Below are 20,133 nucleotides of genomic sequence, written 5' to 3' on the forward strand. Positions count from 1 at the left end.
AATGTTATTGGAATTTATTGTAAAGTAGAGTAATAATGGTGTGTGTATGTGACTTAATTGAATTAAAGGCAGCTGGTATGAAGGCTCTGATGTAACGGAAGATAAGCTATGTTTGAAATGTTAAGTAGGTAAACATAGGTGTAAAGGGAACATTTGCATTTTTAAATAAATCAGACTAGCTTGAATTCAAAGGAGGGGTGAAATGTTTTACATAGCCAGGAGAAGTTAAGAAACTGTGTTTATTTTTCCCAAAGATTACTGATAAAATTGGTACTATGAGAGATTTTTATTATTAGAGAGGTAAAGTCCAAAGACAGTGAAACAATGGGAATTTGCATTCAAAGGGGAAAATATGTATAAAGGAGAGAAGGCTGTCTGTAAGGGTAAGTATTCTAAGATCTAAAGTGTGAAAAGTCTCCAGCATCTAAGCCTCAAGCTGCTGTGTACAAAGAACTGAAATTAAGAAAACTTACTTTGAATTTGAATGTTTCAGGATATTCTGTGTTACTTTGCTTGGGTCTTTTGAAATCTAGGCATCTTAACTGTTGCCATAACGAAAGTGTAACGGGGGTTAGATTAACTAGGGGATTTAGAAGTTATCATAGTGGTAATTTGTAGATCTACGTAGGTACTTAAAATCATTTCTTCTATTAATAAAGGTTTAATTTAGTTTTGTAAGAAACCTATAAGACTTGGTCTTTTTACTACTGAATTCAAAGCCTGCATCTCGAAATATATACAAATTGCAAAAAGTTGTGGCAGTTGTTTCAAGTTTCCCTTTGGGATTTGAGCAACTCAGCATTTACCATTGACTGTGCCATAACACCTGCTTCCACTGCCTTTTGAGGAAGAGTGTTCCAAAGACTCATGACCCTCAGAGAAAAAAATTCTCCTCCTCTCTCTCAAATGCGCGACCCCTTATTTTCAAAGCCATGACCTTAGTTGTAGATTCTCCCACATTTTCTCCACAACCATTCAGTCAAGACCCCTCAGGATCTTTAAAGGTTTTGATCAAGTCACCTTACTCTTCTAAACTTCAGTGGATACAAGCCTAACCTATCCAACCTTTCCTCAAGAGACAACCCGCCCATTCCTGGTATTAGTATAGTAAACCTTCTCCTAAACTGCTTCTAATCATTTACACCTTGCCTTAAATAAGAAGGCCAGTACTGTTACACAGTACTTCAGATGTGGTCTCAACAGTGTCCTGTACAACTGAAGCTACTTTTATATTCAATTCCCCTCACAGTAAACGATAACATTCTGTTAGCTTTTCTAATTACTTGCTGTACCTGCATACTAGCCTTTTGTGATTCATGCACGAGGACACCCAGGTCCTTCTGAATCTGAGCTCTGCAATCTCTCACCATTTAGATAACGTTTCTCTTTTATTCTTCTTGCCAAAATGGACAATTTCACATTTGCCTCTAATATACTCCATTTGCCAGATCTTTGCCCACTCTCTTAACCTATCAATGCCACTTTGTAGCCTCCTTACATCCTCTTCGCAACTTACTTTCCTACTTATCTTAGTGTCATCAGCAAATTTAGCAACCAAAACTTCGGTCCCTTCATCCAAATCATTTATATAAATTGTAAAAAGTTGAGGTCCAGCACTGATCCCTGTGGCACATCACTTGTCACATCCTGCCAACCAGAAAAAGACCCATTTATGGCTACCCTCTGTGTTTCCTGTTAGCCAGCCAATCTTCTATCCATGCCAATATGTTAACACCTACTTTTATTTTATTTTCCGCAATAACCTATGATGTGGCACCTTACCAAATGCCTTCTGGAATTCTAAATACAGTACATGCGACTCCTTCAAAGAACTCCAGTAACTTGATTAAACATGATTTCCCTTTTACAAAGCCATGTTGATTCTGCTTAATTGCCTTCAACTTTTAAGTACCCTGTTATAACACCATTTTCCCTATGTCAAATGTTAAGCTTACTGACCTGTAGTTTCCTACTTTCTGTGTCCTGCTATTTTTGGAATAAGGAGTGATATTTGCTATTTCAAATCTAATGGAACCTTGCTCAAATCTCGGGAACTTTGGAAAACTAAAACAAATGCATCAACTATCTCACTAGCCACTTCTTTCAAGACCTTCAGGTGAAGTCCATCCAGACCTGGAGTTTTGTCAGCCCGCAGCTCCAACAATTTGGTCAATACCACTTCCCTTGTGATTGTAATTTTCCCGGGTTCCTCCCTTCCTTCCATTTCCTGATTTGCAGCTATTTCTGGGATGTTATCTGCCTAGGGGTGCCTTCACTGAGGTTATCAATTAATCCCATCTAGTTGCACAGGTCAAGTATAGCCTGCTCTCTGGTTGGCTCCAGAAGGTGCTGTTCCAAGAACCTACCCCAAAAACATTCTATGAACTCCTCATCTAAACTACCTTTATCCTTCTGATTTTTCCAGTCTTTCTGTGGATTAAAATCTCCCATTATTATAGCTGTACCTTTCTGACCAGCTCCAGCTCCCATTATCTCTTCCTTTATACTCTGTCCTACTGTGTAGTTACAATTGGGGGGCCTGGACACCATTCTCACAAGTGTCTTTTTGCCTTTATCCTTTCTCATCTCAACCCAAACTGCTTCAACATCCTAATTTACTGAACCTAGGTCATCCCTCTCTAATGCACTAATACCATCATTAATTAACAGAGCAACAACTCCACCTTTTCCTAGCTTCCTGTCCTTTCTAAATGTCACACATCCTCTTGAAGCTCATCTTCTTACGAGCTCACAAGTTAAGAGCAGGAGTAGGCCATTCAGCCCCTCAAGCCTGCTCCACCATTCAGTAAGATCATGGCTGATCTGATTGTGGCCATAACTTCTTATTCTACCAACCCTGAATCTACCTCTGCCTTAAAAATATTGAATGACCCTGCCTCCACCGCTCTTTGGGGAAGAGAGATCCAAAGACTCATGATCCTCAGAGAAAATTTCTTCTCACCTCAGCCTTAAATGGGAGACCCCTTGTTTTTAAACTGTATTCCCTGGTCCTAGTCTTTCCCACAGGTGGAACATCCTTTCGGCATCCACCATATTAAGTCCCCTCAGGATCTTTATATATTTCAATAAAATCACCTCTCATTCTTCTAAACTCCAATGGATACAGACCCAGCCTGTTCAACCTTTCCTCATAAGATAACCTTTCCCATCCCAGATATCAGTTAAGTGAACCTTCTCTGAACTGCTTCTAATGCAATTATATTCTTTCTTAAATAAGGACACCAAAACTGCACACAGTACTCGAGATGTGGTCTCAGCAATGCCCTCTACAATGGTAGCAAAACTTCCCTACTTGTATGTTCCATTCCCCTTGCAATAAACAACAACACCCCATTTGCTTTCTGAATCACTTGCTGCACCTGCATCCTAAAGTTTCGTGATTCGTGTACCAGGACACCCAAATCCCTCTGTACCTCTGAGTCCTGCAATCTCTCTCCATTTAAATAATATGTTGCTTTTCTATTCTTCCTGCCAAAGTGGACAAGTTCACATGTTGCCACATTATACTCCATCTGCCAATTATTTTGCCCAATCCTTTATCCTATCCATACCCCTTTGCAGACTCAAAACCTGAAAAAGACCCATTTATGCCCATTAGCTAATCAATAATGCTAATATGTTACCCCCTGCACCAGGAGCTCTTATTTTGCATAGTAACCTTTGATGTGGCACTAAGTACAGCCTATCCACAGGTTCCTCTTTATCCACGTTGCTTGTATTTTCTTCAAGTTCCAGGGATGAGAAACTTCAGTTACGAAAATAGATTGGAGAGGTTGGGACTGGTCTCCTTTGAGAGAAGAAGGATAAGAGGAGATTTGAAAGAGATGCTCAAAATCATGAGGGGGCTGGACAGAGTAGATGGGGAGAGGCTGTTCCCACTCATAAAAGGATCAAGAATGAGAGGGCACAGATTTAAAGTGATTTGCAAAAGAAGCAAATGTGACGTGAGAAAAAACATTTTCACACGAGTGGCTCGGGTCTGGAATGCACTGCCTGGAAGTGTGGTGGAGGCAGGTTCGATCCAGGCATTCAAGAAGGCATTAGATGATTATTTGAACAGAAACAATGTGCAGGGGTACAGGGAAAAGGCAGGGCAGTGGCACTAGGTCATAATGCTCATTTTGAGAGCCGGTGCAGACATAATGGGCCGAATGGCCTCCTGTGCCATTAAGATCCTGTGAAAGAACTCCAATAAGTTAGTCTAACATGGTTTCCCTTTCACAAAACCATGTTACTGCCTCCCTACCTGATTGTATTGACATTTCCTAAGTGCCCTGCTATAACCTCCTCAATAATAGATTTGTATGTTTGTAGATTCCAGCATTTTCCCTCTGACTGATGTTAAGCTCAGTGGTCTGTAGTTTCCTGCTTCTGTCTCCCTCCTTTCTTGAACAGTGGAGTCGCATTCACTATTTTACAATCTGATGGGACCAAAAATCCCTGATGGGATCATAGATCCCTGAAGGTAGCAGGGCAGGTAGATAAGGTGGTTAAGAAGGCATATGGGATACTTGCCTTTATTAGCCAAGGCATAGAAAACAAAAACAGCAAGGTTATGCTGGAACTGTATAAAACATTGGTTAGGCCACAACTGGAGTACTACATGCAATTCTAGTAGCCGCATTATAGGAAGGATGTGATTGCACTGGAGAGGATGCAGAGGAGATTTACCAGGATGCTGCCTGGGCTGGAGGGTCTGAGCTATGAGGAAAGATTGGATAGGCTGGTGTTGTTTTCCTTGGAGCAGCAAAGGTTGAGAGGGGACCTGAGAGAGATGTATAAGATTATGAGGGGCATAGATAAGATGGATAGGAAGGCACTTTTTCCATTAGTAGAGGGTTCAATAACCAGGGAGCATAGATTTAAGGTAAGAGGTCGAAAGTTAAGAGGGGAGTTGAGGAGAAAAGTTTTCAGCCAGAGGGTGGTGGGAGTCTGGAACTCACTGCCTGAAAGGGTGCTTGAGTATTCAAGTATTTAGATATTCACTTGCATTGCCAAAGCTCCAGGGCTATGGGCCAAGTGCTCGAAATGGGATTAGTGTAGTCAGATCTTTGTTGACCAGCATGGAGACGATGGGCCGAATGGCCTCCTTCTGTGCTGTAGACGTCTGAGTCTTGAGTCTTGAGTCTTCACAGAATCTAGGGAATTTTGGCAAATTAAAACCAAAGCATCTACTATCACAGCAGCCAATTCTTTTAACAGCAGGATGAAGTCCACCAGGGCCTGGGGACTTGTCAGCTTTTCGTTCTAATAATTTTCTTGGTACCTTTTCGCTGGTAATTGTGATTGCCTTAAGATCGTCTCTCACTTTCACCACCTGATTTACAATTACTTCTGGGATGTTATTCGTACCCTGTACAATGAAGACAGATGCAAAATATCTGTTCAGTTCATCCACCATTTCCTTATTTTCCGTTATTAATTTCCCATTCTCTCTCACTAAAGGACCAACATTCACTTTACTGCTTTCTTTTAAAATACCTGTAGAAACTTTTAATATTTGTTTTTATATTCCTAGCTAGGTTACTTTTGTGCTCTAATTTCCCTCTCCTTATTAATCTTTCAGTCATTCTTTGCTGCTGTTTATATTCTGTCCGATCTTCTGACCTGTCATTCCTCTTTGTGGAATTATACGCCTTTTCTTTCAACTTGATATTATCTTTAACTTCCTTAGTTAGCTGTAAATATGCGTCCTCCCCTCAGAGTCTTTCTTTCTCACTGGAATGTATCTTCACTGAGTATTCTGAAATATCTCCTTAAATGTCTACCACTGCATCTTTACTGACCAATCCCCTAACTTAATTTCCTTGCTCACTTCATGCCCTCATAATTGCCCTTTTTAAAGTTTAAAACACTTGTCGAAGATCCACTGTTCTCTCCCTCAAACTGAATGTGAAGTCCAATGATGATATGATCACTGCTAGCTAGGGGGTGCCTTAACTGAAAGGTCATTAATTAATCCTGTCTCATTACACATTGCCAGATCTAGTATAGCCTGCTCTTTGGATGGCGCTCGAACATGCTGCTCCAAGAAAATGTCCCAAAAATACTATGAACTCATCATCCAGGCTACCTTTGCCAATCTGATTAGTCCAATCTATATGTAGATGAAAATCACCCATGATTATCGCTGTAACTTTCTTGTAAGACCCTATTATTTCTTCATGTATGCCCCATCCTGCAGTGCGGTTACTGTTAGGGGGCAATAAAGCATTCTCACAAGTGACTTCTTACCTTTACTATTTCTCATCTCTACCTGAACCAATTCTACACCTTGATCTCCAGAGCTGAGGTCATCTCTCTCCATTGTGATCTAATGGCAACTCATATTCAACAGAAACCATAAATTATACATTTTAAACAGCTAATAACGACAAAGGTGAATCTTTCGGATTTCTCAGCTTGCATTCTTAGCATGTAAGTGACACCACGTGTGGTTCTAAATTCTTTCACAACCCTATTTTCCTGCAGGAGAGATCCACTACTCTTTGTCACGCAGGATTTCATCATCAGGTAGCCTCTCGCAATAGCTCTACTCCATCCAGGTTCCACCGAAAAGATGATCACCAAAAGCGTGCACTTCTGCCGAACCTCCTTTACTCAGTTTACGACAATCCTGAAGGCGTAGCTTCTCGGAGAGACCTTTTCTGACCACCCCATACCACCCCGGTACATGATATGGTCAGCCCTGGTGAAAACCAATGCCTCACTGTGCCTGGACTGCCCACTCAACTTTTCAGAGCTTCCACCCTATTCTGAGCCCTGGGAGAAACGCTGAACACAAAGAGTACCTGTCTCTCTTTCAGCCACAGGCTGAAACCTGACCTCTTTCCTTTTTATTCTTCCCAATTAGCTTCGGTTTCCATAGCAACCTTGGCCAGAAGTCTGATGTCACAGCCAAGAAATCCAATTACCACCCTCTTCCAGAAACCTGGGGACCTTGAGCTTCTATTTCAGTTAGGGCCTGTCTCAAAAAACAAAGGCTTTTGAAACCACAGATTGCCTCAGTGTGCACAAGAGGCTAAAGTTGGGAGACAACACCATTTTGGAGAGTTACTATCCTAGAAAGATCTTGCCTCTGCAAAAGTAAAAATTTTCTCCCAAGAAGAAAACTAAGCTACAATAACCTAAGGGTTTATTTTTTTAAAGAAAGGTTAACAGCAGTCTTAATTCAATGTCTTTGTTTTCACACTTAACTTTGAACATTTTTGAACTCTCTTCACTGTGCTTTATATTTCAGAATACACGTGGAAGGTCAAAGCAAATGACAGAAACTTTAACAATCAGTTCACTGTCACAAAGTATAGTTGCTTTAAAACACGCAAATACTCTGTAAGTAGACTCTTCATGGGTAGCTTTTGTTAATCTTCTGCCTAACAACTTTTGCAATACCTTAAATCTCAAAATCTTAGCAGACAGAATGCACAATGATAGCAATGTCTGGGCACGGAATTTAAGGCCTCATTGCATTGAAGCATTTTCCGATTTATAACAATGGTTCAATTTTATTTTCAGGGGAATGCTATCCGGACGTACAAATACAATGTTTTAACCTTTCTACCACGTAACCTGATGGAGCAATTTAAAAGGGCAGCCAACGCTTACTTTTTGATCCTTCTCATTCTGCAAGTAGGTGGTTTAAAAAAATATATACTCAATGTTGTAAACCTAAATTTTCTACATGACCTCTCCTCCTCTCAGTGCTATCTTTTTAAAATATAAACTAAATTTATTGCATTTATCACTATACAAAAATCACTGCTTCATTTAAAGATTCATTTTCTGTTCACTGGCCAAGACTGACAGTGCTTAAACTTTTTTCATTCCACATTTCCTTTTGCTTGGTGGAAAGCAAATATTTCTTGTAAATGTAAGGCAAAAAGGCATTTCCAATATAGTGGACTTTTCTTACCTGATGGTGAAATATTCTCAACCGCTCCAGAAATTGTTGCGGTCAATAAATTTAATTATTCTGAAATAAAAATATAATATATTAGCAAGCATGTCCGCAAGTGTCTGAAAGCGAAAGCTAAATGAATGTTTTGGGTAAGTTCTGCTGAGGGGCATTCATTTGAACAATATCTTTTAATTCATAGGCACTGAATTGAGGTGCTATTTATTTTCGGGAATTTTGTTTTTTGATATTTCAGGTTCCCAGTGTTTGCAGTTTTACTTTTCTTTGGACTTGCTGAAAATTGCACATAGCTCATTTGATTGCTTCCTTGAGGTTGAGTGTTTTGAGCTGGGGGAAGGGAAATTTGACTTGGTTTGTTTAAAGGCATATTGGTGCAGTGATGCACAAGTGGAAAATTTAGCAGCCAGTTGAATCATGTGTGTATCCACCTGTGTGATATAACAATAATAAAAAGATCAAAGAACGCCTTGAATCTTAATGATTTTATCATCTGATAATGAGGTTTAAGCTTCCATAAGAAATTTTTTTTCTCGTTTTCTCTTTAGGCCATTCCTCAGATCTCAACCTTGGCTTGGTACACCACATTGGTGCCTTTGGTGGTGGTGCTGGGAATAACAGCAATGAAGGACCTTATTGACGATATTGTAAGCATTTATTTTGTTTCTTTGTCTAACCACGCATTCTAATAACGTTGAACCTCCTGCTTACTGCCTGAACAGCAAAACCATCTCTGCATGTTCTGCAAGTTGGAGAGGCTATTCAAATTGGGAGGAGTGAAAGATTTTCGATGAAAGGTTAATAGAGAATTGGCGCCATCTGCCTGTCAAAGTTTGTTATAGGTGACCATACAGCAGCAGTGCCTTGGCATCAATTAAATAGTCATGGGTTTCAACCATGCATCATCTATAATGTATGCGTGTGGTAATTTTAACAACTGCAGCAAAGCAGAAGTGAATTTGCATCAATTTTTTAACAATTCCAAGTGATAAAAATTAACTGGCTCTGAACACAACTACTGCATTTTGCATCAAATTCTGTTATTGATCAACAGTTCCTAATTCCAGAGTAACTGCATGGGACTTATTTTCATTCATTCGTGGGATATTGGCATCACTGGCTGGGCCAGCACTTATTGCCCATCCCTAGTTGCCCTTGAGATGGTGGTGGTGAGCTGCCTCCTTGAACTGTTGTGGTCCACGTGGAGTAGGTACACCCGCAGTGCTGTTAGGAAGGGAGTTCTAGCATTTTGACTCAGTGACAGTGAAGGAACGGCGATATATTTCCAAGTCAGGATGGTGAGTGACTTGGAGGGGAACTTCCAGGTGGTGGTGTTCCCATATACCTGCTGCCCATGTCATTCTAGATGGTCATGGTCATGGGTTTGGAAGGTGCTGTCGAAGGAACCTTGGTGAATTCCTGCAGTGTATCTTGTAGGTGGTACACACAGCTGCTACTGTGCGCAGGTGATGGAGGGTGTGAATGTTTGTGGATGTGGTGCCAATCAAGTGGGCTGCTTTGTCCTGGATGGTGTCAAGCTTCTTGAGTGTTGTGGGAGCTGCACTCATCTAAGCAAGTGGGGAGTATTCCATCACACTTTGTGACTTGTGCATTGTTTTCAGGCTTTGGGGAGTCAGGAGGTGAGTTACTCACTTCAGGGTTCCTAGCCTCTGAGCTGCTCTTGTAGCCACAGTATTTGTATGGCTAGTCCAGTTCAGTTTCTGGTCAATGGTAGCCCCCAGGATGTTGATAGTGGGTATTCAGCGATGGTAATGTCATTGAACATCAAGGGGCGATGGTTGGATTCTCTCTTGTTGGAGATGGTCATTGCCTAACACTTCTGTGGCACGGATGTTACTTGCCACTTGTCAGCCCAAGCCTATATATTGTCCAGGTCTTGCTGCATTTGGACATGGACTGCTTCAGTATCTGAGGAGTTGCGAATGGTGCTGAACATTGTGTGATCAAGAGCTAACATCTCCACTTCTGACCATATGATGGAAGGGAGGTCATTTATGAAGCAGCTGAAGATGATTGGGCCTAGGACACTATCCTGATGAACCTCTGCAGTGATGTCCTGGGACTGAGGTAATTGACCTATAACAACCACAAAAATCTTCCTTTGTGCTAGGAATGACTCCAACCAGTGGAGAGTTTTCCTCTGATTCCCATTGACTCCAGTTTTGATAGGTCTCCTTGATGCCACACTTGGTCAAATGCTGCCTTGACGTCAAGGGACTGTTCGTCTCATGTCTGGAGTTCAGCTCTTTTGTCCATGTTTGAGCCAAGGCTGTAATGTTATTGCTGAGCAAATGCAGCTTGATAGCACTGTTGATGATACCTCCCATCACTTAATGATCATCCAGAGTGGCTGAAGGTTGGCATCTGTGATGCTAGGGACCCCAGGAGGAGGCCGAGATGGATCATCCACTTGGCACTTCTGGCTGAAGGTTATAGCAAATGCTTCAGCCTTATATTTTGCACTGATGTGCTGGGCTCCCCCATCATTGAGGATGGGGATATTTGTGGAGCCACCTCCTCCAGTGAGTATTTTTAAAATTCGATTATGAGATGTGGGCATCTCTGGCTTGGCCAGCATTTATTGCCTATCCCTAATTGCCCTTGTTCAGAGGGCATTTTAAGAGTCAACCACATTGCTGTTGGTTGTGGGATTGCTTAGCCCTGCCTATCACTTACTGTTTGTGCTGTTTGGCACGCAAGTACTGCTGTGTTGTCACTTCACCAGGTTGACAACATTTTTACGTGTGTCTGGTGCTGCTCCTGGCATGCCCTCCTGCACTCTTCATTGAACCAGGGTTGATTGCCTGACTTGGTGGTAATGATAGAACAGGGCATATGCTGGGCCATGAGGTTACAGATTATGTTTGAGTACATTTCTGCTGCTGTTGATGGTGCACAATGCCTCATGGATGCCCGGTTTTGAGTTGCTAGATCTGTTCAAAATCTATCCCATTTAGTATGGTGATAGTGCCCCACCCCCCAAAGTGCGATGGAGGGTATCGTCAGTGTGAAATTACAGAATCTCAGAGTGCAGAAGAGGCCCTTCGGCCCATCGAGCCTGCACCGACAGGGCTTTGTCTCCACAAGTACTGTGTGGTGATCGTTCCTACCGATACATGGACAGATGCATCTGCGGCAGGCAGGTTGGTGAGGATGAGGTCAAGTAAGTTTTGTTTCCTCACCACCTGCTGCAGACTCAGTACGGCAGCTATGTCCTTTAGGACTTGGTCAGCTCGGTCTTTAGTGGAATTACTGACCCATTCTTCATGATGGGCATTGAAGGCTCCTGCCCAGAGTACATTCTGCACCCTTGCCACCCTCAATGCTTCCTCCAAGTGGTGTTCAACATGGAGGAGCACTGGTTCCTTAGTTGAGAGAGGGGAGGTACATGGTAATCAGCAGGAGTTTCCTTGCCCATGTTTGACCTGATGCCATGAGGCTTCATTGGGTTTGGAATTAATGTTGAGGACTCCCAGGGCAACTCCCTCTTCACTCTGTCACCACCTCTGCTGGGCCTGTCCTGCTGGTGGGACAGGACACACCCAGGGATGGTGATGGTGGTGTCTGGGACATTATCTGTAAGGTATGATTCTGTGAGGATGACTATATCAGGCTGTTGCTTGACCAGTTTGTGAGACAGCTCTCCCAATTTTGGCACAATTCCCCAGAGGACTTTGCAGGGTCATCAGGGCTGAATTTGCCATTGTCATTTCTGGTGCCTAGGTCAATGCCAGGTGGTCCGTCCGGTTTCATTCCTTTTAGACTTTGCAGCGGCTTGATACAACTGAGTGGCTTGCTAGGCCTTTTCAGAAGGCATTTAAATATCAATCACATTGCTGTGGGTCTGGAGTGGCATGTAGGCCAGGTCAGGTAAGGATGGCAGATTTCCTTCCCTAAAGGGCACTCGTGAACCAGATGGGTTTTTACAACAGTCTACAAAGATTTCATGGTCATCATTGGACTTTTAATTCTAGATTTTTATTGAATTCAAATTCAGCCTTCTGCTGTGTGGGATTCAAATCAGAGTCCCCAGAGCATTATCCTGGGTCTCTTGTTTACTAGTCCAGTGGCAATACCACTATGCTACCTTCTCCATTGACTAACATGATCATGGTAAAGCTTGCCTGGAAATGCTGATCCTCCTCCTCCTCCTGCTTCTGCTTTATTTGTGTCGGCATCACACACACACATCCATATTCCGCCAACATTTATATGGGTGGCACTAGCTAAACCAGGCATGACCTGCCGAGATCATCATCCAGTAATGAAAATTTATACATGGAAATAATCTAATGATGGGTCTTGAAGATTTCAAGTGATGGGACTGTGACTGTTTCTTTTGTCAGCTTGTTCCATTGTGGAATTGTCCTTGGGAAGAAAGATTGTTGATACGCTGTCTTGGAACCAAATGATCTTTGTAGTTTGTGTGGATGGCTGTCTTGTGTTTTTTCATCGCCGGAAGGAGGCAAGGTATTTGTTTCTGTCAATTCCCACCAGTCCACTCGATATTTTATAGAACACGGTCAGTCGGATTTTTTTTTCCCACTCCTTTGCTGTCGTGATTCCCATTCCAAATCCTCAATCCAGGATGTGACACTGGTGTATTTCGTGCAGAATTGCCTTTAAAGACAAGAAGTCTTTGGATTGCTTCTATCTTATTTATACCTCTCGTCATATAACGTGATGTTACAGAACTAGGGAGGCATGAGACCATGGAGGGATTTGAAAATGTGGATGAGAATTTTAAAACTGTGGCATTGCCAGACTGCAAGCCAGTGTAGGTCCAGAAGAGGAGGGTGATGGGTGAATGGAATTTGGCGTGGGTTAAGGTGCAGGCAGTTGAGTTTAATCTTAAATTTTGTAGGATGGCGTATCAGAGGCTGGACAGGAGACCAATGGAATAGTCAAGTCTAAATGTAACACGGGCATGAATGAGGATTTCAGCAGTACATGAGCTCGGGCAGGCTAGGAGTCAGCTGATGCTATGGAGATGGAGGTACATGATCTGGTCGGAAGCTCACCTCAGGATCAAATATGACACCAAAGTTTTGAATGGGTTGGTTCAGTCTTGGGCATTTGCCAGAAAGAGGGCTAGTTGGTGGATAGGAAACTGTGTTTGTAACAGGAACCAAAGACAATAGCTTCATTCTTCCCAATACATAATAAATATTGGGAAGACCCAAGCCATTCTCTTTGGTCCCCACCAAAATGGCTGACAAACACTGTGGTCAATCACAGCCAATGAAGCTTTGGAGAAAGGTGGTGCTGAGTTAGAGTTGGGTATCATCGGCACATTTGGAACCTGATGTTTCCATCTAAATAACTCCATTAAATGTGTTCTGGTGTTGCTAATACATTGTAATTTACAAGAACATGAGATTTGGGGTCTGTGATCTATGATTTAAGTAGAGATGAGAGGAAGAGCAAATGGTAAAGTTGTGAGAACAATTTGAAAGTGAATGTTGACTGTTAAAAAAAAAAGTTTTCAATTTCCAAATCTGGAATATTGTGGGTTTTTTGAAGCTTAAGGTGGGTAATGGGTAAGTCTCATGGCTTTGGCAACTTAGAACCCAGGGTTTTAAAGGAATTAGCTTGCGGTTTGTCTTGTGGATATCCAGAGTTCCTTGGACTCTGGCCAATCCCAAAGGATGTTTAAGTAGAATTAGTGATTCCCACCTTCAAATAAAAGTGAGACTATTGAGAGATTTAAAGAAGTGGATGAGGATTTGAGTTTGTTGCCCCTGGTGAGGAAGGGAAAAGTGGAAGTCTATGGAGCTGGCAAGCAAAGAAGTGAATAGAACTTTTGGTAGAGTACAAGCCATAGAGTTCTGGATGAACTGGAGTTTGAGGATGGAACTTCGAAAGTCAGCAAAGAAGATGTCGGGGTGGGGAGAAAATATAACCTGCATAATGAGGTCATTGATTATGAGTTTCATTGTGAGTGAAGATAAGGTCGAGATGGAGAAGGAGATGAGAAATGTAGTGGAGATGAAAGTAGGTCTTGCTGTTGGAATGAATGTGTGTTTCGGTAGGGCTGCTAACCCTCCAGGATGCTCTGAAATCTCCAGGAATTAAAAATTGATCTCCTGGATATTCCTGCAACTAATTCAGGAGAAAAATCATTAAGCATTCTGAAAAATTGTTTTTTAAAAAATTTTATTTGAACTGTTTCTTTAGCTGTAAAGAAAAATGTTGGAGGTGGTAAAAGAACAGGACAGTTTGAGGATCATGTGCTGAAACTGAGGAATACCTTCAACCAGATTTTGGCAAATTCAGGCTTGAGGCTAAGTTTGGCCTCGATCAAAACATCTTGCATTTTGTACACAGTTGGATTGAGTTTGAGTTGGAAATGAGGAAGAGGGGTGGGATCATGGTCAAAGATCCCTTGGAGAGATTGCTCCAAATGAAATAGTCCTATGATTAAAGCCAGTTATTTGTAGATTTCGGGGTAAAATGAACACAATTGTACAATATTATCCTAAATGGACTTTAATATATTTCATCACCATTGGGTGTGCAGGACACCATTCAAAAATTTGCACATGAAACAAACTTGGGAGTAATATGAACTGTGAGAAGGATGGTGATAAGCTTCAAAAGGCCGGTGGAATGGGCAGACTAGTGGCGAATGAAACTTAGTGCTGAGAAGTGTGAAGTGATTAATTTTGGCAGGAAGAATGAGGAGAGGTGACAAAGAGTACAATACTAAAAGGGGCACAGGAGCAGAGGAACTGAGGCTGTATGTGCACAAATCACTGAAGGTGCCAGGGCAGGTTGAGGAAGTGGCTAATAAAACATACAGCATCTTGGGCTTTATAAATAGAGGCATAGAGTACAAAAGCAAAGAAGTTAAGCCTATATAAAACACTGGTTAGGTGCCAACTGGAGTAGTGTACAGTTTTGGGCACCCCGCTTTAGGAAGAATATGAAGGTATTAAACAGTGTGCAGAAAAGATTCATGAGATTGGGTTCCAGGGATGAGGAGCATCAGTTCTTTGGATAGATTAGAGAAGTTGGAGCTGTTCACCATGGAGAAACTCTTTCGAGTTACCAACAGTCACAGATTGCAACTCTTTTCGAGTACAATCACAGTTCTTGGTTTCCAGGAGTGGGACATGAACCCACAACCCTCTGATTCAAAGGCGAGGGTGCTATGAACTGAGCCACAGCGAATGTATAAGTAATCACACTGCATGGCAATCACCTTGTTAAACATAATTGCTAGTTAAACAGGTGATGGGCATTGATTATCCCATCTAAACAGAATAAAAAGATACAGCTGGAACACTTTGTGGAGAAGCTATTAGGAAGTTAGTAGCACTGAGAAGCTGTCTTGAAAATCAACCATCTTGAACCAAAAGACCAGCCTGGATTAATTCTTCCACTACAACCACTTATTGTGAATAACAGAGAAGAGAAGATTAAGAGGAGATTTGCTAGTGATGTCCAAAATCATGAGGGGTCTGAATAAAGAGGATAGAGAGAAACTGTTCCCATTGGTGGAAGGATCAAGAAACACTGGGCACTGATTGAAGGTAATTAGCAAAAGAAACTTCGGCAACATGAGGAAAACGTCCTTACAGAGCGGGTGATGAGGATCTGGAATGAACTGCCTGAGTCTGTGGCGGAGGCAAATTCAACTGTGGCTTTCAAAAGAAAATTGGATAATTTACTTGGAAGAGAAATATTTGCAGGGCTATGGGGAAAAGGCAGGGGAAAGAAGCTGGGTAAGTTGTACTTGCAGAGAGCTGACACAGACACAATGGGCTGAATGGCTTCCTTTTGTGGTTGATTCCAGAACGATTTGTCCAAATTAAATTCGGCATAAGGAAACACCCAAAATCCTATGCCATTTACGCATTCACCAATAAAGTAAATCCAGATTATAATGATGAATTATATGTATTTCATGGAATTAGAGTTTGGATCAATTATTCTTTCCCCTCCCCTCAATTTTCCATCCTCCTTCCCAGGAGGTTTGCCTCAAGCTGTGGCCTGGTTCTTCACATTTTGTACATGCCAGCACAGTGAATATTGGCAAGTTATTTGATAACGGGCGATATCACAGTAAAGTCTGATTTCAATTTTCATCTGATACCTACAATGCATTTAGGAGTCAGGAAATAGTAATATGTTCATTAGCCAAGGCTTTCTGGGCTAGTTGTAGTGCCCTTTGTCTGCCTTTCTAATTTAAGATGAACCAGTAATCAAACCCCTGATCAATTTGATGCCAGGCAGTGCCTTGCCAACTGTGTTGCCAAACTTACTGTGAGGCATTTCTATTGCCGAGTACTTTAAGAGGTTGAACAGAAGAGGTGAACAGAAAATCTTTCCTTATTTAAGGAAGGATGTAAATGCATTGGAGGCGGTTCATATGAGTGGGTTGTCTTATGAGAAAAGGTTGGACCGACTGGGCTTCTTTCCACTGGAGTTTAGAAGAGTGCAGGGTGATTTGATTAAAGTATTCAAGATCCTGAACGGCCTTGACAAGGTGGATGTTGAAAGGATGTTTTCTCTCTTGGGTGAATTCAGAACTGGGGCCACTGTTTTAAAATTAGGGGTTGCCCTTTTAGGACAGAGATGAGGAGAATTTTTTTCTCTGAGGGTTGTGCGACTTTGGAACTCTCTGCCTCAGAAGGTGGTGGAGACGGGGTCATTGAATATTTCTAAGGCAGAGGTGGATAGATTTTTGTTAGGCAAGGGAATCAAAGGTCATCGGGGTTAGATGGGAATGTGGAAACCGAAACGGAAGAAGATCAACCACGATCTTATTGAATGGCGGAGCAGGCTTGAGGGGCCAAATGGTCTACTCCTGTTCCTATTTCTTATGTTCTTAAAATAAATTTTGGATGAGGAAACACAATGCAGAGACATCAGGGTCATTCATTAAGCAACAAAAGTTATACTTAAAAGAAGGCAGTTGATATCTAGTTCAGATTGTTCTGGTTTTCACTGACTCTAGTGGCAACAGACGGCTTGTGACTTATTCCTCTTTCTCTCCCTATGTCTTCAAATCTGCACACTGATCCTGTTTCTGCTGTCTGTATTTATCTCCTTCAGCCAGGGTTCATGCTGCATTCTAATATTGCTGTTGTATTTTTGATCTTACTATTCCATTTGTCAATAGTTATGGACCTGTGCATAGGGTATCCTCAAAACCTAAACAGTCCATCGTTAACTTTTTCCTGGATAACCATTTGCCAGACTTAACCTTTACACCCATTTAGTTATAGCTCCAAAGTCCATTGATTCATATATTTTAAAGCATACCCTTTGATCACAGCTGGTAACAAAGTTTGGATATCTGTCCTTCCCTGCCTTTTGCTCGTCACAAAACCATCATTTCCTGCTATAGTGCAACTTTGATTTGACTCGAGTCACACAGGCCAAAAGTCCTTCATATTGCAGTGTGACTTTGATGTGACCGAAGTCACAGAGGCCATATGTCCTAAGCATACATGTTGAATTAACCATTAACATAACAAGAATTCATAGCACCATGTATAAATAGTACAGAAGTGTACACTTCCTAGAGTACAAAGGACATAAGAAATTTGTGATTGAAAAAGGTGCTACACACTACACTGAATAATTTTGTTTATTCGCCTTGTGTATCATAGGCAAGACACAAGATGGACAGAATTGTCAATAATCGGAAATGTGAAGTTCTGCAGGATGGCAGGTATCTTGGATTTTTTAAAACCTATTCGTTGTGTTCTAAATGTAAGCTGTATCCTGTTCTTGCCCTTTCTTAAATATCGGTGTGAGTTTGAAACATTCCAAGAAATTAGACTGTTGGAGTACACCACGGGAAGAAATTTTCTTTGCGCTCATTACAGACGATAAGGCAAGCTTCACCCTATGGTCCAGATATTCTGCTTTGAATTTTTACCAAATCTGAAAATGATTAAATTAATTTGCTGCCCTCTGCTGTCGGAGTGGGAGCTGTAAGCCTTCCACTTGTGTTGCCTTTTGCCTCTGGCAGGAAACTGAAAGCTGCTGTTAAAATAAAGTTTATATTTGTTACTTTATTTCCAATAGTTTTTTGAAAGAAATAAACCTGATCTTTCTTGGCCTTCAATTTGGCTTTGATCATGCAGGGATATTTCACAGCCTTGCAGAAAACTTTACATTTAAACGTGTAGACAGGAATTTCGTTTAATGTCCAATCAAAATTCCATCCTGAAGAAACTCCAGACAATGCATGCATTTTATAACCCAAGAAATACTGCAAAAAATAATTGAGGAATGCACTTCTAGGATAGAATGTGTGCCTGGATTACATTCACCTTAGAGTGCTCATATGTCTGCGCCTGAGAAAATTCTTTAAAATTGTATAGCAACAATTAATTGTCTATTAACTGTCTTTAATTGTACGCAGGTGATGGGCATTGACTTGGCATTCACTGGAGTCCCAGATATATGGGGTTAGGGGTGTATGCCTGTAATGTGTAGCTCCTGTAAATACATATAATTATGCAAAGATTGGCTCCAGTTCTACCCTTCACCAACTGGCTCCTGGAATAGAACAGCAACTGCCAAAAAAGAACATCACTATAGCAAAAATGTAGAGACTTTCCTGCTGCAAAATGAATACAAAAAAGAGCAATCAACTTTTCAGTTTACAGCAATGCAGAGTTGTAGATCTTCTCTTAAAAGTTGGCACCTGGAACAAGCCAACCTATGGGTACTTTCTGTAAAACAAATTTAGAGTTGGAACTTATTTTAGTTCACTGTTTTCGCAGTCAATTATATCTGTTACTGGGTTACCAAAACAGTAAATGAGAGATATTTCTACATTTAATAGGTTTAAACCAGAAAAATGGAGAAACATAGAAGTTGGAGATATTGTACGCTTGCAGAGAGATGATTTTATTCCAGTAAGTTTCATCTTTTGGACAAAATAATGTTAGCAATTCTTCTGTCATGTTGGATTATATATATATATATATTTTTCTAATTATTTAGGCTGATATACTACTGCTGTCCAGTTCAGAGCCCAACAGTCTTTGTTATGTGGAAACGGCTGAACTTGATGGGTAAGAACTTAGATTTGCAACCAGCCTTTAATTCAGTGGTGGACAATCCTCTTGGTAAAGTCTAGGCATCTTCTTCTCCTGTACACACCACATTGTAGTTAGTTCATGATGCAATCAATGAGTGGCATATTGAATATATTGCTTCATAGGTACCATAATTGTCTAATTTTTACTTTTTGATGCTGACTTGGGCTGCTCATTTCACTTTTTTTTGCCAATCGCCATTTTTTTTGATAATAAATGCTTTTCAGCCATAACGCCATAACTGGTTTCATTGGATTGAGGTTCTACTGTAATTGCAGGTTTATTTTTTAAAAACCTTTCTTAATATAGTTCTCTCTGAAATGGCCACAATAACAGAGACATTTTAAAAAAACAAGATCCAGAAACAGCAGTGAGATGAATGAAGTTGGTTGAGCAAGGGCTATTAGTCAAGAATCCCGAAGATTTCCCTGTCTCCCTTCTCAATAGTGCCATATAGTCTTTACCATTCCTTTTGCACATGTAGGCAGGGCCTTTGTTTCATACAAATTTACAGTCTGTGTTTCCCCGAGTCCTGACAATGTTTGCTGATAGAAATGATCACTTCCTGTAACACCTTTCTCCAAGTAACCCCAGATGTCCCCTCAACGTTAATGCAGATGCCTTGAATTTGTGTACTAGTGCGCATGGAAAGAATTGGAGCATTTTGTGCACAGGTGGAAAGCTGACATTTCTTGCAGGGGATCCAAATGTCTGTACATGTGAGTCCCATGCTGGCCAATATATTATCTGGCAGAAAGCAGCAGACTGAGTAAATTAAAAATTTCCGTAGTTTCAACCATTATTTTTGACTTTTGCATCTGGATTACAGAAACAGATGACCTGTCTCTAGTGAGAGGACAAATCAAATTTTGTTGCAATCTTAAATATGTTCTTACAAGTAGTAACCTTCACCTTAGCAATTAGATTGGCTAAATTGAATTTGGTTGCAATCAGTAGAGGCTATGTATACATTTTGAAGCTTTTTTTTTGAGTCTCTTTAGCTTGTGCATGCTTTCAGTGATCCAGACTGTAGGTATGGTTCCTACCCATGAGACGAGGGACTCTACTGCTCCTGAAAGCTACCTGGAATCTTGTTGAATTTTCTTAAGCTAGCTC

At 41.2% G+C, this 20,133-nt stretch overlaps 1 protein-coding gene across 6 annotated transcripts in view; it reads left to right on the forward strand.

The window, feature by feature from the left end:
• Nucleotides 1–20,133, forward strand: part of atp8b1 (ATPase phospholipid transporting 8B1) — a 183,098-nt gene that overhangs the window by 102,448 nt on the left and 60,517 nt on the right. For all 6 annotated transcript variants that reach the window (XM_078552053.1, XM_078552016.1, XM_078552046.1 and 3 more), the window contains exons 3-8: nt 7,262–7,353; nt 7,537–7,650; nt 8,482–8,580; nt 17,575–17,636; nt 18,762–18,834; nt 18,923–18,993. In XM_078552053.1, the coding sequence (XP_078408179.1) occupies nt 7,262–7,353; nt 7,537–7,650; nt 8,482–8,580; nt 17,575–17,636; nt 18,762–18,834; nt 18,923–18,993 (511 nt within the window). The remainder of the gene's footprint in view (nt 1–7,261; nt 7,354–7,536; nt 7,651–8,481; nt 8,581–17,574; nt 17,637–18,761; nt 18,835–18,922; nt 18,994–20,133) is intronic.

This window comes from Cetorhinus maximus, chromosome 1 (genome assembly GCF_964194155.1).
Source record: "Cetorhinus maximus chromosome 1, sCetMax3.hap1.1, whole genome shotgun sequence".
Lineage (NCBI taxonomy): Eukaryota > Metazoa > Chordata > Chondrichthyes > Lamniformes > Cetorhinidae > Cetorhinus > Cetorhinus maximus.